This window comes from Talpa occidentalis, unplaced genomic scaffold (assembly GCF_014898055.3).
Source record: "Talpa occidentalis isolate TD23 unplaced genomic scaffold, MPIMG_talOcc4v2.1 talOcc4.13, whole genome shotgun sequence".
In the NCBI taxonomy this organism is placed as follows: Eukaryota; Metazoa; Chordata; class Mammalia; order Eulipotyphla; family Talpidae; genus Talpa; species Talpa occidentalis.
Window position 1 is genome coordinate 39,087,748 of NW_023601322.1, and position 25,913 is coordinate 39,113,660.

Below are 25,913 nucleotides of genomic sequence, written 5' to 3' on the forward strand. Positions count from 1 at the left end.
CAGTTTAGCTTCTTGTCAAAGATCTCAATCTCCTAGTTTTGATGGATCTTTTGTTTTATAACTGCTGATGCAGCTCAGGATTTGCAGTTGCCATGGCCCTTAGCAAAGAGTGTAACCAGATGGCTAGCAACAAGGACCCAGCACTAGTGTTCCTTTGTGTATACCCAGCTGGGTTAGTGTTTTATGGCTGCTGTTTCTAATGCTATTTTCTGTGACTTGGCTTTCTAATTATGCCATTATGGAGCTAAAGCAGAGGTTAGACTAAATTAGACTAAACTGAAAATTGAGAGAACAGTGGGAAGACAGTTTGGTGTCCCTGAAGGAATTGTAAAGTGAGCTTATAATGGTGGGGCTGGAGGGTGTGTCCCAAATTGGTACTTAAAGCCAAGGGCACAGAAATCTCATTCAGACTATTCTTATAACCTGGAGCACAGAATCCTAGATTCCCATTCAAACAAATCACAGAATCTGGCACCACATTTATTTTGTCACAAAACGGCCTTATCTGCTGTGTCCCGCAGTCTATCGACTCCACTGAGGGACTCCATGAAGTCATTCTCCTGCTAGGTTGTTTGCCCAGTGACCAGCTGTTAGTTGTTATCACTGAAAGTTGGAGGTGCCGTGGAAGTCTGTTTAGGGAAAGATAACACTGGATTTAGCTACAAGTTTCTCGTTGTATGGCAGCTACTGCTGTTGTCAAGTCATTGCAGAAACATGGAAGTAATTTTTTTTTAGCAGATATTGGATTACTGTGCTAAAAAGGAAAATATTTCAGTTTCTCCTCATTGAGTTTGATGCTAGCTGTGGGCTTGGTATATATGACCTTTATTTTTCTCCCCCCAAGATTTATTTATTTATTTATTTACTTATTTATTTATACAAGCACTGGGTACAGTCAGACGTGACGGAGGGTGAGAGAATTCACCAGAGACAGAGCGGGGAACAGAACAGGCAGACTGATGAAGAAATACACTGCTGAGGGGAGCAGCGGGCATGGCAGGAGAGGTCTGTCGCGCCATGTGGGACCCTTGCTGGCGACCGGGGATCCAACTGGCGCTGCAGAGGCTGCGGGCAGCTTTGCAGCCCAGCGCTCAACCACTGCGCCACCAGGGGAGGCCCTATATATGACCTTTATTATGTTGAAGTATTTTCCTTCTACTAAGTTATCATAAATGGATGCTGAATTGATTATATACCTTCTCTGCACCTTTTGATATAACCATATGATTTTGTGTTTCCTTTTGTTCATTAATATGGTGAATTATATTGATTTATTTGCATATATTGAACCATCCTTGCATCCTAAAATTCCACTTGTTTATGGTGTGAAGTTTGTGTGAAATTTGTTCATTTCTTAGCATTGTTGGTTAAAGTTAGTCAGTTAACTATTTATCTGGGATGTACCTGGGAGTGAACAGGGCTAATTATAATTTCCAACTCTTTAGGTAACCATGAAAATGTAATAAAATTATATTCTCCCATGCCCAGAATCTGGTAGGATTTCCATCTGTTATTGCTATATCTCCTTGGAAAATAATGTTTGGTTATGGCAGAGCTAACTAGGATTTTAAATTTATCATTTCATTTCTTCCTGAAGAAATTATTTTTAAAATACATTTCAAGAGATAGCAAAAGCACAAAGAAGAACCCCACTTGCAGCTTATATCTTTGCCTTGTTTCCACACTATCTAGAAAAGTATGGAAACTTCAGTTGTCATGAATCTCACCTGCACCAGGTGACTGTTAAAAGGCCTGACCCCTCCATGTTGTTATAGAACACTGACAGTCATGGAAACCCTATAAGCTAGGGTTTTTAATTCCTGAAGCAGCAAGTGTAAACAATTCTTCATGTTATGTAAATGCAGTTGTTAGTCTAATACTGTCTGAGCAAAAGGTTCTCTCTTGAAGGGACACCTAATTATCTTTAGTTTGTTTGCTGTCCATATGAACATGCTTGAGTTTTAGTCAAGCTGGCCAGGGTTACTGTGGAGAGAAGAGAAAAAAATAATTTACTTTTGTATAGTTATAGAAGAAGGGCATATCTAGCTGGAAACTTTTTTTTTTTTTTTAAAGATTTATTTATTTATTTATTTATTTATTTATTTATTTATTTATTTATACAAGCACTGGGTACAGTCAGAGGCGTGGGAGGGTGAGAGAATTCACCAGAGCCAGAGCAGGGAGCAGAGCAGGCAGAAAGACCGAAGTACACTGCTGAGGGGAGCAGTGGGCGGCAACCGCTGCACCACCGGGGAGGCCCCTAGCTGGAAACTTTTGTTTCATTGCCAGTCAGTGGGTTTTTTGTTTTGTTTTTTTTTCCCCCAAGCTAAAAGGTCAGTAAGGAGTCTTGGGCACAAAATGAAGTCAGTTCAGTCAACCTGAAACATCCCTTCCACATGTTAAAAACTAGAGGAAATGTCTTTTTTGATTGCTGAATAATATACCATTGTGTATATATGCCACATCTTCTTGATCTAGTCATCTGTTTTTGGGCATTTGGGTTGTTTCCAGGTTTTACCTATTGTAAATAGTGCTGCAATAAACATAGGGGTACAGGTATTCTTCTGAATTAATGTTTTTGTGTCCTTTGGGTAGATCCCGAGTAGTGGAATTGCCAGGCGTATGGTAGCTCCATTTTTAGTAGACTGAGGAACCTCCAGACAGCTTTCCATTGTAGTTGGACCAGTTTGTACTCCCACCAGCAATGTAGGAGAGTTCCTTTTTGCAGCAAAATGGATGGAACTAGAAGGAATTACGCTCAGTGAAATAAGCCAGAAGGAAAATGAAAATTATCGGATGATTTCACTTATAGCAGGAATATAAGGGAACCGAATAAGACATCAGTGTAGAAAAATAATAACAGTAAAAAACACAACAAAGCAAAAACAGACAATTATAAATCAGAGACATACTGCAGGGGAGGAGGAGGGAGAAGGATCCGAGGGAGGGAGGGAGGAGCACAGGGGACTGAGGTGATGGTACACCGGTGCATTGGTGCATTGGTGAAGGAAACTCTATGGGGACTACACCTGAGGGGGTGGGAGGAAGCAAATATTGTTTAAAAGTGAACAATAATAAAAAGGAAACCCTCAGATGTAGGAAGAAGAGGAAAAAAATAACTAGAGGAAATAATGAACTTGTTAAGAAGTCAGTCCTGTGGATAGTTGTTTCAAGAACTGAAAAAGCAGTTCTCGGTGTGGCCACATGGAAATGTGCCTTTCAGAAGTTCTGAAACTGATCAAACCTGGTAGGGTAACTGGTTGGTGGATCCCACCCATGCACTTATGACTGCAGGACATGACCTAAAAGCAGACACAGTGTAAAATAACACTAGTGGGATTTATTACACAGGGAGTGAGGAAAAAAATGGGGAGAGAGAATTTATAGGTTGCCATGTGGCCTGATGCTTTCTGTCCTACCTCAGAGTGTCTGCTGAGCATACTGAGGTCCAGGCCAAAGCTGAAAGTGGCAAGAAAGACACCCTTCCTTATCAGTGGTTAACTGCCAGAAGCCAGTAGCTAAACTGCCGAAGCCCAGCAGTTTAACTGATCAAGAACCCCAGCAGTTTACTTGCCCCCAAATACTAGCAGATTAATTGTCCAAAAGCCTTCAACTCTACCCTTATTTCCCATCATCCCCCACTGAGGGGCGGGATTTGAAAATCCCCACCTTCTACTATCAAGGTGGAGTCTAGAAAGCTCCAACTTCTACCATCAAGTTGGCTATGAAGGCCACCCAATGGCTTGAAGGTTGCTTCTCACTATTCCTCTCACAATTTAAGATTACCTGAACCTGGCCAACCTGGAGTCCCTAGCTGCAGACACTGCATGTGAGGTCCCCTAAAGTAGTAATTCAGTGTCGCTTTTTAGATCTTGATGTCCTTGAGGGTAAAGTAGGAAAGGTGGGCAAAAGTTAGGGCTTTAGAGTTAGACCAGAACTCACATTCTGGCTTTGCCATTTTTGTCAGACAAATTACGTAAACTCTTTGTGCTTCAGTTTCCTCATACAATAATAAGTAATAATCATAATACTTCTTGAATAAGTTTGCCGTGAAGATTTTAAAAAACCATAGCTAGAAAACACTTAGCACCATGACTGGTTTGTGGCAAGCATGCAATAAATCATAGCTGATGCTGCTGTTAGTAATTCTGGTGCTGTCACCCTTAGCACGTTGCTTTAAGTATTTGCTGAATTAATGTATATAGGAACTAGGATTTGAAGGCTTTACTAGAGAGTAGAAACTTTTTAATACAAGGTACCTTGAGAAAGTCTAGAAAAGAAAGTCTGATTATGGATGGAGTGCCTGCCCATGCTAATAAAATTAACAAACGACATTTCTTGAACAGGCACCATCTAGGAGAGCAGTTCATTGAGTTACTTGGAATTATTATTTTATATCCAGCTGGAATGATTTTATTAATTTATATTTATTACTAGAATGACTGGAAACTTGAATTAGTAGACTGAATGTATTTGCAATGCATTTGATAGGGGGATGCAAAAGGCAACTTCACTGATATGTACTGTATGTCAAACCTGGATTTTGCTTTTCATGAGGAGAGCAAGATTTTATACTGTAGTGATAAAAACTGTTCTTGGTGTGGCTAGTTCAATCAAAGAAATGCGCCTTTCAGAAGTCCTTAAAAATTTGCTGAACCAGTATTTTGGGTTCATGGTTGAAGAATTCAGCACATGGCCTCTGGCTCCAGTTCCAGCTTGCCTATTTTTTTCTTATTTATTTGTATTAAATATATTTATTAAATGTATAGATATTTTACATCATTGTTCATTTTTGTATAATGTTTGATTTTTCCTCTCAGGTGTAGTCCCCATAAAATTCCCTCCACCAAGTCATCGGTGAACCGTCACCATAGTCTCTTGTCTAACACTTTTTTTTTTTCTCAAAAAAAAAAAGAGAATTGTTTATTTGAAGCAAAAAATAGAGTATAACCAAAAGGAATATAATCATGAAGTAATTTCTAGAAGAAAATTGTTTGTGGAATTCCAAATACATAAGAAGCTTAATATTAAAGAAAATAATTGATTTCAATACAGTAATATTTATATTTTGTCAGCAAAAGCACTGGTAGCATTTCAAATGGACTAACATGAAGAATTTATATATAGGTGATAAATTGATATAGAAATATGGATATTAGTTATATACCCCTTACTTTTTTTAGCTTATTACCATACATTAAAACTGTATTTTCCCAGAAATTTATATATATATTTATTTATTTTTAATTTTATATATTTTTTACATCATTTTTCATTTTTGCACAATGTATGCATTTTCATCTTGGTTGTAGTCCCCATACAAATCCCACCCCCCTTGTTTTGATCCTCCTCCCTCCTCCCCCCCCCCATAGTGTATCTCTGGTTATAGTTGCTTGTTGATTTTGATTTTTACACTATTATAATTAGTCTTTTTCATGTTCCCTTATTTAGATTTTCTAAATTCCTGCTATGAGTGAGTTGCTTGTTGATTTTGATTTATAGTTTATAATTGCTTGTTAATTTTGATTTTTACTTTATTATAATTAGTCTTTTTCATGTTCCCTTATTTAGATTTTCTAAATTCCTGCTATGAGTGAAGCCATCTGATATTTTTCTTTTTCTTTCTGGCTTATTTCGCTGAGCATGATCCCTTCCAGCTCCATCCATGTTGCTGCAAATTGCATGGGTTTATCTTTTTTGATTGCTGAGTAATATTCCATTGTGTATATGTATCACATCTTCTTGATCCAGTCATCTATTTTTGGGCATTTGGGTTGTTTCCATAGCTTAGCTATTGTAAATAGTGCTGCTATAAACATAGGGGTCAGGTGCCCTTTTGAATTAATGTTTCTGTGTCCTTTGGGTAAATACTTAGGAGTGGAATTGCTGGATCATATGGAAGCTTGATCTTTAGCAGGTTGAGGACTCTCCAGCTTTCCATAGTGGTTGGACCAGTTTGCACTCCCACTAGCAGCGCAGGAGAGTTCCTTTTTCTCCACATCCTCGCCAACATTTATTGTTGCTAGTTTTTTAAATATGTACCATTCTCACTGGTGTAAGATGGTTCTTGTCTAACACTCTTATTTTTAAATTCTGTCCTTTGACACTGGTACCTTTTACTGTTTGATATATCTCCCAGGTAAGCCACCTTTACAGTTTCTAATTTGGTGTAGGTTCATAGCCTTTGACTACTCAAATTCTAAAGAACAATATTCATTTCCCTGTAAAACAGTCGACTTCTCTCTCCTGCAGGAGGTCTTTTCCAACACCTGCTCATCTGTGCCCTATAGTGGAATCAGTAATGCCAGGTAGTAGGCAGGGTGACCGGCTTAGGTGTGGTGACTTTGTCAGCTTTCGTCACCCCCAGGGGGCACTCAGGAATGGTTAGACAAACTGTTGCTATGTTTGGTACACCTGAAAGGTCTCACCTTCCAGCTAAGTCTTTTTATTTTTTTCAATTAAAAAATAATTTTTTATTGAGGTAACATTGCTTCATTTCACTGTGTATGAATTAGGGAGTAGGTTCCCACCTCTGTCACATCATACCTACCATCATTGCACTCATAGTCCTCCACCATTGTCCACTGGACCCTCTTTCCCCTTTGCTCCCCACTTATCACCTTTCCCTCTGGTAACCACAATTCTGCAGTCATAATTCTAGGGTCTGTTCTGGTTTAGTTTTGTCTTGTTTTGGTTTTCCTTACTCTGCGTATGAGTAAGATCATCTGGTATTTGTCTTTCTCCTTATAACTTATGTCACTTCGCAAAATCCTCTCCAGTTCCATCATGTTGTTGCAAATGGCAAGATATCATCTCTTTTATAGCTGAGTAGTATTTCATTGTATGCAGAGTATACCGTATTTTCTTACCCATTCATCTGTGGTTGGGCACTTAGATTGTTTCCACAACTTGGCTATTATACATAGTAATGAAATGAACATAGGAGTTTTTGCATTCTTTGGGCCTTTTGGACATAAAATGACAAGTATTGTGGTCTCTTTCCCTCTTTTCAGATTTGGTATTTTGACGTGGCTTCCTGCCTCAGTGTTATTTGTGGGTATAATCTATGCTGGTTCCAGAGCATTGTCCAGACTGGTAAGTGTTAGAGGCTTTGCAAAGATCATCCCCTCACCTCTTCCCCTTTGCCTTTCAACTTACTGTGCCTTGAATCAATAGCGGGAAGCATCCACTTTAATAATGGAATAGCTACATTGGAGAGCAAGTCTTGGACTTGAGGCCAACATGGGGTCTTTTTACCCACTTCTCTAGATTGAATATAAGCAGATAACTGGGAACGGCCAGCTTGCTTTACAAGCTGGAAAGGCACAGATGGAGAAGCAGGAAGAGAGAGTAGCCACAGACGGGTCTGCTTGGATCCAGCCCGCCTCAGGAGTGGCGAGGAAGACTCAATCTGTTCCTTGCTTCTGGCAACTGTAATCCTGTCCACTGATAATATGGGCTGGGGCATGCTGGGCTAACTCATGGATGTAAATGCCTGGCAGAGTTGCCACCCAGCACATGGTGACACTAGTAAAACAAGTGTCCATAGATCTTCCCAGTCCCTCCCCCAGAATGGAACTCCTCAAAAGAGTTTGAAGAACAAACTTCCAGTTACATTACATGGACTCCCCCAGATTTAGTTATTTTGTCATTAAAAGGAAATCCATTAATGATACCGCTGACCAGATACTCAGAACTCTGCTTAAAAATCAGAAGCAACACCAATGCCTCTCTCTTTCTGTTCTCTGATTACTAAGTCTTTTTTTTTTTAATCAGAAAATCACTATTGACTTTTGGAAAAATGTGAAATTTTCAAAACAACTAAATCTTTTAAAATAAAGTTTATTGTTGTGTTGGTCTGTTGGATCTCACATATGAACACTGTAAAAGGAAATAAAATATGCCTAACTGAATAACAATGTTATTGTTATGACAACTCTAAAGTTGCAAAATAGGGGTTGAGAATCAGTAGTGGTACTGTCTATATTAAATCGTTATTCTTTCACCATTCATAAGCTTGAACAGATGGATGATGTGTGCATTGGGGGAGAAACATCCCGGGTGGGCCGTAGAAATGATCTGTGGTGCATACTGGTGCTCAGCCCAGACCCCAAGACCTCTCTCCTGCTTTGTTCTGTCAGGCCCTCAGGGGCTCACTGCCTCACTTCTCATCCTCTGACCTACAGAGGCTGCTTCCTCTCCTACAGCAGATACAGGATTTAATAAAAGTCAATGTGTTGTTCAAAGGCTTTAAAATTTTTATCGGCTCTGCATAATTGTGGATGTCAGAATTTTGAGGTTTTAATAAGTAAGGTGTTATGCTAATATTTTGTTTATACTGTGCCTTTTTTATGTTTCCAGAGTGACTTGTTCTAAATCCTTCTGTGTGATTCTGACACCATAGAACAGAGGCAGGTGCTAATCACCTGACAGAAGAAGGAACTCAGGTGGGGGAAGTTTTGGTAACCTGTCTCTAGTCCCAGATAGAGGCAATTCTCCTGATTCCTCACATTTTGCCTTTTCAGATTTGTCTCTGTAGGACCAATTCATATATAAATTTTAGAATGAGCTCAGAGTATAGTACTCACACAGAAATAACTTCATACTGTTTTAGTTGCAGGTGTCAGCAAAGTCACAAATTAAGCAAAAGGAAAATTTACTGGTTCATGTTAATGAAAAGACAGAGGATAGAAATCTCCTTCAGACATGCCTTGACTCAGAGGCTCTGACATACTCAGAATCCAGTTTCTGTCTTTCATTTCTCTTCTCTGTCTTTGTTCCAGTTCAGAACCAGGCTCTCCTCTCACAGGTGGTGTTGACTAGAGACTCACATATTCGCAATTTACGTCTAATAGAAAGAATGTCTTCCTTGTATCTCCTGCTTGAGTCCTAAGATTCACTCTGATTGCATCGGTCACAGCCACTGCCCACCCCAGGTCTGCAGGCTACCAGGAGGCTGGATCATGCTGATTGGCCAGTCCTAGATCACGTCCTCTCTGAAACAGTCACTGTGACTTGAGAGGTCTCAGAGTGCTGTTTGGTCAGTCCTGGTAGTATAGCATCTTCTGCTCAAATCCCATAGATCCTCAGTATTGGGATACTTTGCCAAATGATGGGATAAGAATTCTAGGTGGCTAAAACCCCTCATAAGTGCATCGTAAATGTCAACCTAGTATGTTCTCAGGCAGACATGTTGTTCTGTAACCTAGATCAATGCTTTGTGGTGTGAAACCCCAGGCCGGGCCAGTCTGAGAGCTCTTTTTTTACCTGTTCAAAAGAAGATTGTGCCAGTTCTGCACAATCATGGTTTTCTTGAGCTGACATGCCTTTCATGGCAAGGCATTTTGAAGAAGCAAAGCACTGATTTTCCATTCTGGTGCAAGAATGTATGTCTTCGGTAGGATCTACACTGAGTGGCATCAGCCTAGAGCACAGCCTCCTCTAATAGGCAAATAGAATCTGCTGTGATTAAACTCTTGGAGCAAAGGAAAACAACCCCGAACCAAATATAACCAATTGGAGTAGGAGGACACAAAGGAGACACTTACTGTTTTTTATTGAGACAACAGTATCTTTTCTTTGTTTTCTGTGTTCTTATTTCTACATAGTTGCTTATAAATTCATAGAGTGTATTAAACATGGGGCACATGTACAGCTTGTGTTAGATAGAAAACAGGTATCCATATGCTGGTGCCAAGCTGTCAGTTTAATGAATCTATAAGGAATTGGGGGGAAAGTTCTGCGTTAAAAATCTGTGGGTGTATTGTTATGCAAAACGCTTTGGAAGTAGCTCTTCTCCCTAATGCTTCTTTTATCTGTCAAACCTTTGAATCACTGTTCTCCTGATGTGCAGCTCCTGAGAGGAAGCTGGCATTGGGGCAGTGCTTTATTGATTTTTCCACCTCTTACTCACAATTGAATGATATACAGAAGTTAAGGGACAGATTATTCTTGTGACTGTCCATTGGGGATCTGTTATGTACTGGGAGCTTAAAGGCTAATAAGGCATGATTGCTGAACTTAAGAACTTCAGTGAGACACACGCAGCTCACTATGGTAATCGCCACCAGGAATATTAGCTATAGTGCATGCCAGGCACTTTGAAATCGACAATTTTCATGATGTGATGCCAGACTTCATTCTTTCTATTAACAAATGAGGAAACTGAGGTGCAGGTTTGACAAGCTATACCTGTTAAAATAGAGCTGCAAACTCAAGTCTGTCCAAACTTTCCCTCTGTCCTCCCTAAAGCACACTTCCCAAGGAAGATCAGGATTGATTTGGAAGGAGAGAAGAACTTTGTAGTTATTCTCCCTTCTACTCAGGCTAATTCAGTTCTGCTTCTATGGCTTTCCTACATTGAACAATGTCACGGTGATGATGGTTTCGTTGGCATGAGTGTTGGTCTTCAAAGGGGCATAACAGCCTTGATCAGTCATTGTTACTTGTTATAATTTCCTGTTTGGAAGCCTTGTCAGCTTGACAGGATTGCCTCAAAGCCTGTGCTAGTGAGTGTTTAGAACAGGGGTACACATTGACTCATTGGTGAGCTTGCTAATGAAAGACTTCCCGGTATTGGTGATTTGGCTGCTCAGACCATGCCCGGAGACCCAAGAAGAGTAAGTTAGTTAAGCAAACTGGAGGGGTGGTTCTTCTCCCCCTTTGTTTGGCTCTAGTATCCTGTAAAGGAATTTGGATCCACAGAAGAGCATACATGTTAATGTGGAATTGGAGACTCTTCATATTGTTGCCTATTACTGCTGATTAGAAGCAGGTTATTTCTTAGCAGAGGTGGTCAGAGTCTGATGGCAAGGATTAGTTAACATGTGAGCTGAGTTTCAAAACAGCAATACCCTCCTCTGGATATTGGTTGTCTTCTTGTTCCATCTAAAGATGTTTTTCCATAACTCATAAAAATGACTCATTAAAATGATGCTGAGGGGAAAACTTCATAGCATTGGATTTGGCAGTAATTTCTTGGATGTGACACCAAAGTCCCATGCAACAAAGGGGAAAATAGACAAATTGGACTTCAAAATGAAAAACTTTGGTGCATCAAAACACTACTCTATTTAATGAGTAAAAAAGCAACCCAGTGAATGGAAGAAGCATTTACAAATCTTTCAGTGCATATGGTATGTTGAAATAAATTTCTAGGACCAGGGCAGAGCCACTCCTGCTCTGCTTGACCAGAAATACCATCTATCCAGTCGGGATGTGGAGCCAGCTCAGTGGCTGTGTTTATTTCCTTGTTCCTTGAGCTTTCTAAATAATGTCAGATATGCAGCCTCAGTCTATTATGCCCAGTTTCCACATTGCCGTTTCTAAAGCTCTATAAAACTTGCTCTTGCTCAGAACCCCACAGCAAGAGTGCTCCACTGCTCGTGTGGCACTGTACCCCAATCTGTGGAGTGTTTCCCCTTGAATAAATTATACCAAACTTGTGGTGAATGTCTTAGTTATATTATTTAACAGGGATTAATATCTTGAATATGTAGAAAACAACTCACAACCACCAAAAAAAACCAAACGACCTGATAAAAAATGAGCAAAGAATGTATGTAAATGGACATTTTCTCAAAGACACACAAATTGCCAGTAAGTCCAGGAAAAAATGCTCAGTCTCACGAATTTTTAGGGAAATGCAAACTAAACCACACAGAGACCATTTCACACTCAGTAGGATGACTACTATAAAAATAGTCCAGAAAATGGCAAGTGTTGGTGAGGATGTGGAGAAATTGTAACCCTGTGCACTGCTCTTGGGAATGTAAAATGGTAAAACTGCTATGGAAAACAGTATGGGGGTCTAGTGCAAGCAGGCCCAGGGTGGGCAGGTTCTCGGTCGATTTGGGCAGATGGATAACGAGAGTCTTAAGGCATGTATAGAGTTTTACGGGTCTTTCAATGCTAGAACATGGACCCAGGTACAACAAGCAGACCAGCAGGCAGGCAAGCAGGCCAGGCAGGCTCCCCCCAACCCTGGAGGCTAGGGAAGAAACAGCCTCCTAGTCCCCCATGAATCTTTGTGCTCTTTCTCTGTTCTCTCTCTGGTGTTCTCAGTCTCCTCTGTAGTCTCATGGTCTCACCTCAGAGCAGTCCTCTTCACCATGCTCCTGCTGCTGCCTTTACAACCTCCACTAGGCACACGTGTGAGCATTGACACACGTGCACACCCGTGTTATTTAGGCCCAACTGTCTGTAATTACATGTGTGAGTGCCCTATGCTCACGCTTCCAAGCACTTTTTGCATAGGCCACAGATGGCATCTATAGAGGCTAGCTATGGGAAGGTGGAAAAAACCTGACCAGTCCATTTACCCTACAGGTGGTTTCTCAAAATATTAAAAATAGAAATTATTATATAATCTAGCAATTCCACTTCTTGGTGCATTGATCTCAACAGCCAGAAAGTAGAAGCAACCCAAGAATCCATTCATGAATGAATTTATAAACAAAATGTGGTGTAGACAAATAGAATGCTTTTCACTCTTAAAGAACAGGAATTCTGACACATGCTACAACATAGAAGAAACTTGAAAACACACTGTAGTGCCAGGAAGACATAGAGCAGGATCTCTATGATCCGGGCAGATGGCAGAGGTGAGTCCTGGAGCCGTCGGTGGCTTTTCAGGCTTTTATTGAGCTTTTTACACCATTTGTAGTGCGGCATCCAGGTACACAGCAGGCATGGAGGTGGGTAGGGGGGCAGGAAGGGGCTGACAGGCCTCCTAGCCCCTGGCGAGTCTTCACTCTTTCTGGGCTCTCCAGTGTTCTCTCGTGGGCTCTGTTCTCTGCTACCTCTGCTTCTCTGCTGCTGCTTCTACAGCTGTTGCTACTCTCGTTCTGCTGGCGTCCCTGTGACACTGCCCTTATAAGCCCAGTCTCTCAGCCCAGGTGTGCCCACCTGTAGGATAAGGAAAAATGTCAGGCTTTTCTGCCCTTCCGCCATCAGGATATATGATGGATCCTTGCGGTCCTGAATGCATGCCTGATGGAGGGTCCCTGGAATAGGGTGTGGGCATAGGTAGATGGGATTCACCTGGGCTAAGACTGGGCTTTTAAGGGCAGTGTCACGGGGACAACAGCAGAAGCCGAGAAGAAGCCAAGAACGAACAGAAGCCGAGAAGAAGACGAGAAAGAAGCAGAGAAGAAGAGAGAACACCAGGGAGCCCAGATAGAGTGAGGATTTGCTGGGGCTGGGAGAACTGCCAGCCTCCCAGCCCCCCAGCACCCCTGCCTGCCATATACCTGGTAAATTTAAATAAAAAGCCTGCAAAAGCCACTGAGGGCTCCAGGACTCTGACTCCTCCTTTACCCGGTCTGCTAGATCATAGAAAACCTGCTCTGTGGTCTTCCTGACCCTACATCACCTATGCATGCCCACACCCTACTCCAGGTGCCCACCATCAGGCATGCATGTAGGACTGCAGGGATCTATCATTAATGCTAATGGTGGGAGGGTGGAAAATCCTGATAATTTTCACTTACCCTACAACACCTATTGAAATAAGGCGGTCACAAAAGGACAAATACTGTGTGATTTCACTTATATGAGATACTGAGTAAAGTCAAATTTACAGAGACAAAGTAGAAGGGTGTTGCAGGGGCTGAGCAGAGGAGAGAATGGGGAGCTAGTGTCTAATAGATACATACTTTTAGGTTTGCAGATGAAGAATTCTAGAGATGGGTGGTGGTGATGGTTGCACAACAGTGTGAATGTGCTTAATTCCCCTGAACTATATTCTTAAAAATGATTGTAGGGTAAATGGAATTAATCTGGATTTTTATGCCAATAGCCTCTGTGGCTATCACCTGTGGCCTGGATCATGTTAATCAGAAGGTGCTTGGGAGTGTGGGTGTAGGGTATGTGTGCATGATTGTGGACACCTGGAACATGTGTGGGCATGCATAAGTGTGCACACCTGAGCCCAGAGTCCAGGCTATAAGGAAGGCTATGGGAGCACAGCTACAAGGAGGAGCCATATGACTACAGGAGAGGTGAGACCATGAATGAATGCCAGAGAGCCCAGAGAAACAGCCCAAAGATTCGCTAGGGGCTGGGCCACCCACACCCCCAGTTCCCCTGCCTACCCTGCACCTGAATGCCCCACTACAATATGTTTATTTTATCACAATTTAAAAACATTTATAAACAACCCCTGGGCTCTGATAGAGGTGTGGGGTTTTTTTTTTTTTCCCCTTTATTGAGATAATCTTGGTTTGCAGCCCTGTACATGATTTATGGGAATAGATGTATTCGCAGATGTATGTTACCACACCACCCCTGCCATCAGAGCACCCACAGTCCTTTATCCGAGGCCACTGGGCCTCCTTCCCCCTTCTGTTCTCATCCCGTCCTGCCTCCTCTGGAGCTTCAGTTCTGCAGTCCTGTTTGTGGGGCTTGTTTTGGCTTAGTTGTCAGTTCCTTTGGTTTTTTCTTCTCTATATTCCACATATGATCTGGTAGAGGCTTTCTTGAGTATATGAGAAGAGAATGATAGTGTGTCCTCACTTGCCTCCTTCTAGACTCCTTTGGGTGTATAGGGTAAGAAAAAATGTCAGGCTTTTCTGCCCTCCCGCCATCAGGATAGATGATGGATCCTTGCGGGCCTGAATGCATGCCTGATGGCGGGCACCTGGAATAGGGTGTGAGCAAAGGTAGATGGGTACACCTGAGCGAAGAGACTGGTTTATAAGGGTGGTGCAGCAGAGTGCGGTGTGATGGTGTTGTGGTGTCGAGGGTGAAGGAGTGCAGTAGAGTGCATGGAGGAGTACGGCGACTACAAACAATGGTGAAGAGCATGTGGCTGCTAAAACCGTTAACAAACCTACCTGGAATGGGTTGGTTGCATTACAATTGGCATAGTCGGCAGGATGATCCATGCAGATGGGTATGGAGCCCTCCGAAGACCTGGAGGGACTAAGGAGTAACAGACTGTTTGCCTATGACGACGCTGGGGGCCTCATGGCGGCACAGGAGATGGACAAGGTAGGGGAGCTGCGGGACAAGACCTCGCCTGAGAGGACCAGCCCACGACCCCCGAGGCAGCAAGAATCGTCCGGGAAGAGGGGACCACGATTTGGAGCTCGCCAGTGCTGATGGAAGGGGAGGCCTAATGGACTTGGACTGATGGACTCAGACTGATGAACTTGGACTGACAATCCCGCCAGAAGGCAGAGGAACTTTGGCAAGTTAAGTTTTTGGGACCCTGGGGAAGGATGCTATTGTTTGTACACCCCAGGAGATGGGAATCTGGGGGTGGCCAGTGGCCCTTGATGGCCAAAAGCAGCCTGTGTATGCCTAGCATCTAGGCAGAGGAGAAAAGCCAACTGAGAAGGCAAAATCTGGTACTGATGCTAAGTTTGGGAAGCCCTGAGTGGCTGCTAAGCACTAAGTAAACTGAGGAAGGCCAGTGAGTCTCGTAAAATCACCTGTGGGTGATGCCCTGCTTGTTGTTGAGTGAGGGTGAGGAGCTGAGGAACCCGTCCTTGGGGGACGGTTGGGGAACGTGGCTTGGGGTGGAGCCCAAGCTGAATGTAGAGTTTGTATCCAAGGATCCCCAACCCATGTGCTTGTGCAGTGGGTTGGCCTGAGTACAGGGGTCTGCGAGTTGCATTGGTGGCTATGAAGGCCCAATGTTGGAGCGACTGCAGACAGAAACCCTGAGGGTGGGCGATTGCCCCCAACAGAATAGAATCACCAATTGCAAAATGAGTGCATTCTGGGGGTGGATGCGGTGTGTGGTTTGTAGCCGAGACTACAGCCAGAGAAGGCCAGGAAGCCTGATGGCTCCTGGTGTGTTACAGTAGATGCCGTGAGTGGTTCCCCTCCCTCGTATGAGCAGTGCCTTCGACAGCAGATTTGGTGGCTCATCTGCTGGTACCAATAATTGTCTTTTGCCACTAGGTTGGAGCCCTGCCTGGACTTATTTGTGTTCTGTTATATTTTGTTGTTATATTGTGATGTATTTGCTTTTGTGGGCCATGGCTGCATTGTTTATGTTTGCTAAGAAAATTGTATATATGAAGACTATATGGCAGAAAACTCTGAGGAGGTGGACTGTAGGGTAAGGAAAAATGCCAGGCTTTTCTGCCCTCCCGCCATTAGGATAGATGATGGATCCTTGCGGTCCTGCATACATGCCTGATGGCGGGCACCTGGAATAGGGTGTGGGCATAGGTAGATGGGATTCACCTGGGCTAAGACTGGGCTTTTAAGGGCAGCGTCACAGGGACGCCAGCAGAAGCCGAGAGAGAAGCAGAGCCATGAGAAGAGCAGAGAGAAGCTGAGAGAAGACTGAAGAGCCCAGATAGAGTGAAGACTTGCTGGGGGCTGGGAGGCCTGCCAGTCTCCTGGCCCCCCAGCATCCCTGCCTGCTGTGTACCAGGCAAATCCCAATAAAAGCCTGCAAAAAACCACTGAGGACTCTGACTCCTCCATTACCCTGTTTGCATTGGATCATAGAAAACCCGCAGTGTCCATTCCGGACCTTACAGGGTGCTTTAGAATTGCATATTCAGTTTAACTGAGTTCAGGTCTATGCTCTTGGGTAGAAAGTATGAGAAAAATAGCAATTCGCTGAAAGCAGGTAAATCAGTCCTTTGTTCTGGCCCATGCATTTCTAATGGCCAATGGGATGCTGCAGGGCTGATCCAACCCTGAGTCCTGTTCTTATTCCCTTGCATCTTGCCACACTGGAAGAACTCTGGGTATTTTAAGATGCCTTTTCATATAATGAGGTTCCTAAGTTTGAATCAGCTACTTTATGTCGTTTGCAAATAAAGGGCAAAGATGGTCTTGAAGTTTGAGCTGAAGAGTCACTGGCAGAGAGGGGAGTGTGAGCCTCCTCTGCCCAGGGAGTTTGCCAACTAGTGACAGAATAATAAAATTAATGAAAGTAAACCCTTAAATCTCAATTAAATTGCATTTACAAATATACATATTCAGATACCCTACCATCATCCAAAAAGGCTGTATATTGACTTAAAAGAATAATTATGATTAAAATAATTATGATTGGGCCTCCCTGGTGGTGCAGCAGTTGAGCGCTGGGCTGCGAAGCTGCCCACAGCCTCTGCAGCGCCGGTTCGATCCTCGGCTGCTCCCCGGCCACTGGAGGAGGGTCCCACATGGCGTGCAGACCTCTCCTGCCGCCCACTGCTCCCCTTGGCAGTGTGCTTCTGCCTGCTCTGCTCCCCGCTCTGGCTCTGGTGAATTCTCTCGCCCTCCCGTGCTTCTGACTGTACCCAGTGCTTGTATAAAAATAAATAAATAAATAAAATAAAATAATTATGATTATATATATTTTAAAGATTTATTTATGCATACAAGAACTGTATTTATGCATACAAGATTTATTTATGCATACAAAGCCAAAGGTGCAGGGGAGGGGAGTGAGAGGATTCACCAGAGACAGAGTGGGGAGCAGAACAGGCAGACTGACTGAAGTACACTGCTGAGGGGAGCAGTCGGCAAGACAGGAGAGGTCTGCTGCACCATGTGGGTAGCTCCCAGGCCGGCCGGGGATCGAACACTTGTTGCAGAGACTGCTGATTTCTTCACAGTGCTGTTCTTAACCCCTTGCGCCGCGAGGGAGGCCCCAAATGTAACTATATTTTTAGTGAAGAATTTAAAAAGAAATCTAGGTAAAGAGACGAAGAACTAGACAAGATCACAGAAGGACTTACAACCTAGAAATTTAGAATATTTTACAAAATAAACACAGCTGGGCATTGAATTCAGCTCTCAGCTTCCTGCAACCAAATTAAAAAGCTGTTAAGACTGTCAGTGCTGGTAAGAAGGTCAGGACCATTGCTGAAGAAACACAAAGCTTTTCCTTGCTCACAGTGGTGTCTTCATAAAGAATAGACTTGGTAACTTGTAACTTCCTTATCACAAACATGATGACAACCTAGTTTCAAGGATTTTTAGGGTGTTTTGAAGGTATGGTGACATAGCATAGAGCTCAGTAGAAGCAATTCTTTGGGGCTGTACCACCACTCTCAGGTTATCTGGCTGTGTTCACAGTTGGGCAGATTGCCTTAGGCCATCCTCTATGAACATTATTTCTGGCACGAATAATTTTGATAAAATTGGACTGTCAGCAGTTCAAGTTGCATTCTTGGGTAAGGCCCTGGAGTGCAATTATTCTATATTGTAGAAGAAGACCACACTCGTATTTAAAAATGACCCAAAGAGAAAGTAGGATTGACTTTTTTTTTAAAAAAATGAAGAAGCCACCTGGGACTTGCGATTGAATAAAAAAAGAATCATCCACACCTCTGCAGTGACCCAAGGCCTTGCCTGTGAGCAGGGCTAGGATTTTTCCATAGAAAGCTGTTCTCAGTCATTCTAACTCTTGAACAAGTAACAATCAAGTCTTCAATATTCCATTTTCAAGAGCAAGGGAATAATGGAAATTTTTAAGTAACAGTTACTGATTTCTCTTGACAGCCAGGGAAAAGTGTCTAATGATACATGAATGAAATGTTGAATTTTAAGTTAATGGATGTGAAGAATAAGTTAGTTGTAAATTGTGCTCTTAGGTAAGTAAATGAATTGGCTGCAGTATAGTTGAATTACATTTTGCATCAAAAATGATGAGTTGGGCCTCATTAATTAGTTGATCTTGCGTCATTTTTCCTGATGAAAGATGGTAATGACCTTTTGTTGTTAAGGTCTTTCCTAGAGTTCTGACATTATGCAAGAACATTCTTATTTTTCTGATCTCTTTAACAGCAAGCAAGTATCTAAATTATCTGATAATTAAGAGGCAGGTTAAAAAAAGAACCAGAATATTTCCCTCAGCTTTCTTATCTGCATCATGGGGATATAAATAGTATCTATAGATTCATAGACTTATTATGAAGACTAAATATGTAAAAGCAGTGAGAATAGTATCTGGCATTTAATAAACATTCAATATTTATTAGCTCTTTTTATTCCTGTTGTCTCACAACTTTTGTATGTTTTCATAAAAGTCCCATTGAACTTGATTGAATAAAGATAATAAAGGGCAGGTTTTGCAAAAGAATCAGTCACTGGGGAATGGAGGGAGGGAGGGGTCTCCTGAACTAACGTAGTTAGTGTAGTTCAGCTGGGACTTGTGCATGGTTAGTCAAGGGGAAATCAGTAAAGCTGCAAATGGCCTTAATATTGTTTTTGATAGGTTTTTATGGAGGCTGATAGAGTCTGTCACGAAACTATTGTCTCTAAAGCCTGCTCACTTCTTAGTAGAAAAGCATAACTTCAGAAACTCAAATTTTAAAAATTTAAGTAGAAATGGAAGCTGGCCCTTTTTAAAAACTAGTATAGAATTTACTGTGAGTTTATCCATTTTAGATCATACCAGTTTTATTACTGGAGAAAGCAGACTGGCAGAATTTGGCAGAAGTTGTAATAGACTTGGTGCATTTATAGGTCCAAGAAGATTAAGCCTCAGGTTTGACACGTGTTGGCACTGTAACACAAGGCTGGCAGAGTGGGCTTTGCAGTTAGGCCTGCAACAAGGGCGTGTCTGTGCTCCTGAAGTAGCCACAAACACTCTAGCAAGTTGCCTGGTCTTCAACGCTCCAGTTTCCTTGTCTACAAATCAGACTGATACCATCCACTAATAGAGTTGTAGGGAGCAATTTTAAATAAGAGAATATAAGGGCCTCCCCAGTGGCGCAGCGGTTGAGCGCTGGGTTGCGAAGCTGCCTGCAGCCTCCTCGGCGCTGGTTTGATCCCCGGCTGCATGGCGCGCAGACCTCTCCTGCTGCCCGCTGCTCCCCTCAGCAGTGTACTTCGGTCCTTCTGCCTGCTCTGCTCCCTGCTCTGGCTCTGGTGAATTCTCTCGCCCTCCCGCGCTTTTTACTGTACCCAGTGTTTGTATGAATAAATAAATAAATAAATAAATCTTAAAAAAAAAAAAAGAATACAAATAAACTACTTAACACATTGGTAGCTATTATTAGTGTACTTTCAAGTCAATAGTAAAGGGAATCTAGCAAGGTGGTAGAAGAGTAAAGACGCCAGGCTCACCTCTTCCACATATTTACAACCAAATTATACTTAGAGACAAAGGTCCTTGGATGACAAATGGATGATTGCTGTATGCATCAGAGATGGACAATATGGCAGAGGGGTTAGGAGAAATTCCAGTTTGTATCTGAAGCATTACCGGAATAGTGCAACCCAGGACAGGGAGGGGCAGCTGCAATACAGAGGCTCTCTGTTATAGACTGAAAGTCTCACTTCCCTACTGAAGACTTTAGAACGTGGGGGGGCTCTGCTCAGGCAGGGTGCACACAGAGTTGGTATGTCAGAGGGAGCGTCTACCTCCGGATAACTGTAGGAGTAGAGGTGCAGAGACCCACAGTAGACATATGCCTGCAAATGCAGATGCTGTACTGTCAGATAGCGGCCAGTACCCAGCACCCCTCTGGGGGAACTTGAGGACAGTGACAGTATTGGCCAGCCTAGGGTTTGTGTGAGATACTAATTGTCAGCTTGTGCTTGGAACATTCAGACAAGAATAGCTGGAGCTCGAACTAGTGGGGAGAATAGTTTGTTGATGAGAATATCTGTAGGAAGGAAGCCTCTGTACCCACCTCTGCAAGAGTAGAACTGCATCAGAGAGCACCAATCTGTTGCAGAAGTGCTTTTGCTGGACAGGTGTATTATTATTTTTTAAAGTTTATTTATTTATTTATGCGTACAAGAGCTGGGGTACAGGGCGGAGGTGTGGGGGGGTGATAGGATTCACCAGAGACAGAGTGGGGAACAGAACAGGCAGAGTGACTGAAATACACTGCTGAGGGGGGCAGCGACCGAGCCAGGAGAGGTCTGCTACACTATGTGGGGAGCTCCCTGTCCGGGGATCGGGGGATCAAACTCGAGTTGCAGTGGCTGCGGATAGCTTCATAGGCTGCATCTTAACCCCTTGCACCAACAGAGAGGCCCAGCTGGACAGGTTGATATATGTGGATGCCAAAAGTTCCCACAGATCTTTATTTTTAAGCAGAAATCTAGAATTATGTAATTATGAGATCAAACAAAATATTTTCATGCTTATTCTGCTTTTTTTCAGGCCATTCCTGTGTTTCTCACTTTGCATAATGTAGCTGAAGTTATCATCTGTGGGCACCAGAACTGTTTTCAGAAAGAGGTAAATAATAATGCAAAAATACTAGTTTCTCTTCCTTTACTTTAAATTTCAAAGATGCATTTTTTTTTTAGGACCCAAATGAGTGTCTATCGTCTCTAGCCATCTGTTTCCAGATAAGACTGCCTGACAGTGGTGGCTAATTTAAAGGACTCTCGTTTTGATTTCCCTTCAGTTCAACATATGGGAATGCTTGCTGATTTCAACAGAACTCAGTCCAAGCGAGGGCTGAACCAAGGCCTTGGATATAAGCAGGAATTGACTATGGACCTGCTGGGGCAACATTCCCACCCGCAGCTCATCCTCGAGCCACATGGAAGCACAGGGCAGAGCCTCACACTGGGTGCTGGGAACATTAATTCATCCCAGGGAATTCATTTTCTTTCCAATCCCAGCTCTGCCTCACACCAACTAGAATAAGTTTCTTCACCTTTGGTGTATCCCTCTATGAAAGAGACATTTGCCTCTGAGCCTGAGCTAGGAATTTGGAATTTATACTGAATGCAATGGGACTGCATTCTAATCAGAGAGACTGATTTGATTCTTTGTGCTAAAGCTCATCCAGCTGTGAAGGAGCAAGGATTGCAGGACATACCAGGGCACCATGTGGTGACCAGGCTCTTGGTGCTTTAGGCTGACCTGCAGGCAGTTGGAGCCTTTCTGACACTCAAGGAGCCTGACACCTTACTCTGACACTTATCACAGTATCTTGAAATTTCCTTATTTCATCAATTTTGAAATGTACTGCTTTATTCACATTTGAAAAGTTTTCACTGTATGAAATTGGGATGCTTTTACAATCAATGATATGTCCTAGTCTAGTTTTTTCTTTCTTTGTAGTTTATAAAATAACAGATTTTTACCATCAGTGGCATAGAAAAAGAGATATAGGGAAAAATAGCCAGTCAAAAGGACAGTACCAAGTGGAGGACAGGTCACTGTCTGTGGGCTCTTCACCCATGCACACATTTGCAAGACCACTCAAGCTCAGGGGACAACAACAAGGGGTGGGGGCTATTTAACAGGGAAAACAAGTTCTCAGGGCCACAAGTGGCCAGCTCTCTCACCCCAGACAGTGTCCAGTGTGCAGACATCCTAAACAAAAGGCTGCTCATTCAAGATGGCACTGTCCTGTCAACAAGGCCCTGGAGCATGTGGGAGCCAGCAATAGCAGCAGGCCAGGATCCAACTCCCCACAGCTGGAAGTGCTCATAGGCAGGGCCACTGAGATGACGTTGCACCAGCCAGTCACAGTCTGAAGGTTGGGATGGACAGCACCAGATGCTGGACCAGACAGCAACAATGCAGCAGGCCCAGGAGGTGGTGCAGACGATGAACAGCTGTCAGTGGTGACCTGGTCACAGAGTGCCAGTCACCCGTCAACAGCACTAGCCAGTGGTGACAGTCACTACTGGTCACTAGAGTTACAGCTCTTTGTGAGTTGTTGGCCCACACTACCAACAGACAGCTCTCTGAGATACCAGGCCTGACGCCGCTGACACCAGGTGATGTCAGAGGCAGGCCGGAGGTAGGAATTGACCCCTGGCCTCTGCAAAGTTCTTTGGCTTCTCTGGAAGCTTTTCAGCTTCTCTTCTTCCTTCAGATGCTTCTGACAGCATCCAGTCCAAGTGAGCAAGTGTCCATCTAAGTGAGTGAGTCGAAGCGAGCAAATCCAAGATTGCAGGAGTCAGCTGTCCGAGCAAACCTATGAGCCCAATGAAATCGAGCACATTTTTCCCAATCTGCTTCCCTCCTGCCTTATATCCTCTTTCAGGTCCCACACATACCCGTTTGATTGGACCGTTTTCAATCCTGTGACTGATTGGACCATTTACCAGTCAGCTCATAGCTTACACCTGATGATCCATTTCATGATCCAAGCACCAAATTGAGGGTCCACTCCACTGCCTGCAGCTGGTAGAGCCATAGCAGTGGAGCTGGTACCTTGGCGCCCCAGGGGCTGCATGCCCTGGGGTGCTGTGGTAGGGGAACCACTGCCATCAGCCATCACTGCTGGCCTCTACCAGCAGACTGAGCCCCAGTGGGGCCATTGGTGGCAGGCAGTAAAATGCCTACCAACCGCTGCCACTTGCACTGCACAGGGCTGGCTAGTGGAATGGCAGAAAAGCATCATAAAAGCTCTGGCACTAGATTCCTGGGCCCAAGGCCTGGGCCATTTACCTGATTTCCCAATGCCTCAGTATCCTGTCTATACCATATTATCCAAGACTGTTGTAAGGGACAGGACTGACCACAGTGCGGGTTTTCTGATCCCATGCAGACCGGGTAAAGGAGGAGTCAGAGTCCTCAGTAGTTTTGCAGGTCTTTTATTGGGGTTCACCAGGCATATGGCAGGCAGGGGTGCTGGCTGGGGGGCTGGGAGGCTGGCAGGCCTGCCAGCCTCCCAGCCCCCAGCAAGTCTTTACTCTATCTGGGCTCTCTGGTGTTCTCTGCTTCTGCGTCGGCTTCTCCTTCAGGTTCTGCTGCTGCTGGCTGGGGCTGCTGGCATCCCCCCGTGAAGCCGCCCTTAAAAGCACAGTCTTAGCTCAGCTGAATCCCATCTACCTATGCCCACACCCTATTCCAGGTGCCCGCCATCAGGCATGCATTCAGGACAAGGATCCATCATCTATCCTGATGGCGGAAGGGCAGAAAAGCCTGACATTTTCTTTACCCTACAACTGTTAATTAACCCATAAGGAAGTGAGAGCAATTAGAGCAGCATGGGGGTACAGAGGAAGTAGCCCTCAGAGTAAGGTCGCTAACCCAGAGTGTTAACTGTTCATTGGTTTTTTTTTTTGGCAGTATACTTTTGAATTGTTAAACTGATCCATACTGAGATAACAAGGTGATTTTGAAATTGAAGAACCTGGAAAGGTGAATGCCCTGACATAACTCCTCAGTTGTCTTTGGAACCCTGAGGAAATGGATTCAGTAATGAATTTATTGCTTGTTTTTACTCTTCAATCCCAGCTTTGGGGTCCTTTAATTAGAAGACAAAAAAAAGAAAATGTAGTGCATTCATATCGATGCACACCTGAAACTTATGTAACGTTCAAATGCAATGTTACTTTTTAAAAAGTAAAAAATAAACCTGTAAGAACCTCTCCTGTGGAATGGCTGAGCTCTTTCGGGCACTGGGTAGCTTTGCTGCTCTGTAACGTAAGCCCCGCACAGTTGCTGGGTTACTCATGCAACTGCTGGAACACCCTTTTCACTGACCTCCTTTTCGTTCCTGCTTGTCTCCCAAACTGTTGAGGTGTCAGTTTGTAGGGTAAGGAAAAATGTCAGGCTTTTCTGCCCTCCCTCCATCAGGAGAGATGATGGATCCTTGCGGTCCTGAATGCATGCCTGATGGCGGGCACCTGGAATAGGGTGTGGGCATAGGTAGATGGGATTCACCTGGGCTGAGACTGTGCTTTTAAGGGCACAGTGACGCCAGTAGACGCCGAAAAAGAAGCCCAGAGAGAAGCAAGAGAAGCAGAAGCTGAGAGAAGTTTGGAGAGCCCAGATAGAGTGAAGACTTGCTGGGGGCGAGGCCTGCCAGCCTCCTGGCCCCCCCAGTACCCCTGCCTGCCATGTACCGGGTAAATCCCAATAAAAGACCTACAAAAAAACCACTGAGGACTCTGACTCCTCCTATACCCGGTCTGCTGGATCCTAGAAAACCTGCTCAGTGGCCATTCCTGGACTCTACACAGTTATATTTAGCTGAGAATCTTTTAATAAGACATTACAGGCGAGTTATCCAGGTGCTGTCCTTTCTGTGCTGAAGAATATGTCCCCACCAGGTGGCAGTGGAGTCAAGCATGGCTTTGCCTCCCCTCTGCTGAGGCAGGTGACAGATAGAAGGCTCCAAAGATGCAAGCCACCGCTTTGTAAGCAAACACAATCTTCACTAAAACAATGAAACCCTTGGTGGAGGGTGTGATGTGGTCATAAACACCTGAAGGGTGTTATCCTTTCCTTCTCATTCATATACAATGTAGTAAGCCAGTTACCTCAATAAAAAACCAAGTTAAAAAAAAATAAGCACTGAAACTGGGTTATTTAGTAATGCATGAAAATTTAAGATAGTTCTGTCAGCACTTCACTTTTAAACATTATGCCCATTTGAACTAGAGTAAGAATAAATCATAGTTTGTCCTCAACTTACAAAACTATAAAGTGGTCAGAATTAATCTGCTATCCTGTCTGACTACTTTCCCTATCAATATAGAAATATGTGTGCTTCCCTCTGCCAAAACTTTCTTCCTCAATGTGAAGGACTAATTTCCTCAAGCTGAATAATAAAAAGGAATCCATAAAGGTAGAATCTTTGTTCTGATTTCTTCATTTCAGGGAACTCTAAGTGCCAAGTTTAGATTTTCCCAGTCTGCTCTTTTTTCCTACTCTGTAGGGGTGGAGTAAAATGTCCTTTCTCCTTTCTTCTGTTTCTTAATTTACACCTCATACCAGAGAATTTATAGCACTGCTCAGAGCTGGATTAAGGAGGAAAATTTAAAGAGACAGACGAGAATAGAAGTTGGACACGAGCTTAATTTTTCTCTTGTACAGGTTACAGCGGCTTCTCTGCTCACCTTTTCTTGGTGTGTGAATTTTTGAAAGCTTGGTCTGGCGTCATTTTGTCCTTTCGTGACTAGACCTAGCTGTCGTGGTGGGAGTGGCGGAGCTGCAGTCCGGGAAGCTTTGCCTGGTGACTCAACTCTGCACCTCTGAGCCAGCCACGAATTCATGAGCCCAAGCAGACAAAGCCCCAACAAAT

At 43.5% G+C, this 25,913-nt stretch overlaps 2 protein-coding genes across 4 annotated transcripts in view; one reads left to right on the forward strand and one right to left on the reverse strand.

Annotated features, from left to right (window-relative positions):
• The window catches only part of RIOK3 (RIO kinase 3), a 49,032-nt gene extending 45,571 nt beyond the window's left edge, over nucleotides 1-3,461 (reverse strand). Inside the window, exon 1 of the mRNA XM_054694137.1 lies at nucleotides 3,420-3,461. The gene's annotated coding sequence lies outside the window, so the exon portion shown is untranslated. The remainder of the gene's footprint in view (nucleotides 1-3,419) is intronic.
• Nucleotides 1-25,913, forward strand: part of TMEM241 (transmembrane protein 241) — a 158,193-nt gene that overhangs the window by 12,191 nt on the left and 120,089 nt on the right. For all 3 annotated transcript variants that reach the window (XM_037508735.2, XM_037508736.2, XM_037508737.2), the window contains 2 exons: nucleotides 7,014-7,095; nucleotides 21,074-21,151. In XM_037508735.2, the coding sequence (XP_037364632.1) occupies nucleotides 7,014-7,095; nucleotides 21,074-21,151 (160 nt within the window). The remainder of the gene's footprint in view (nucleotides 1-7,013; nucleotides 7,096-21,073; nucleotides 21,152-25,913) is intronic.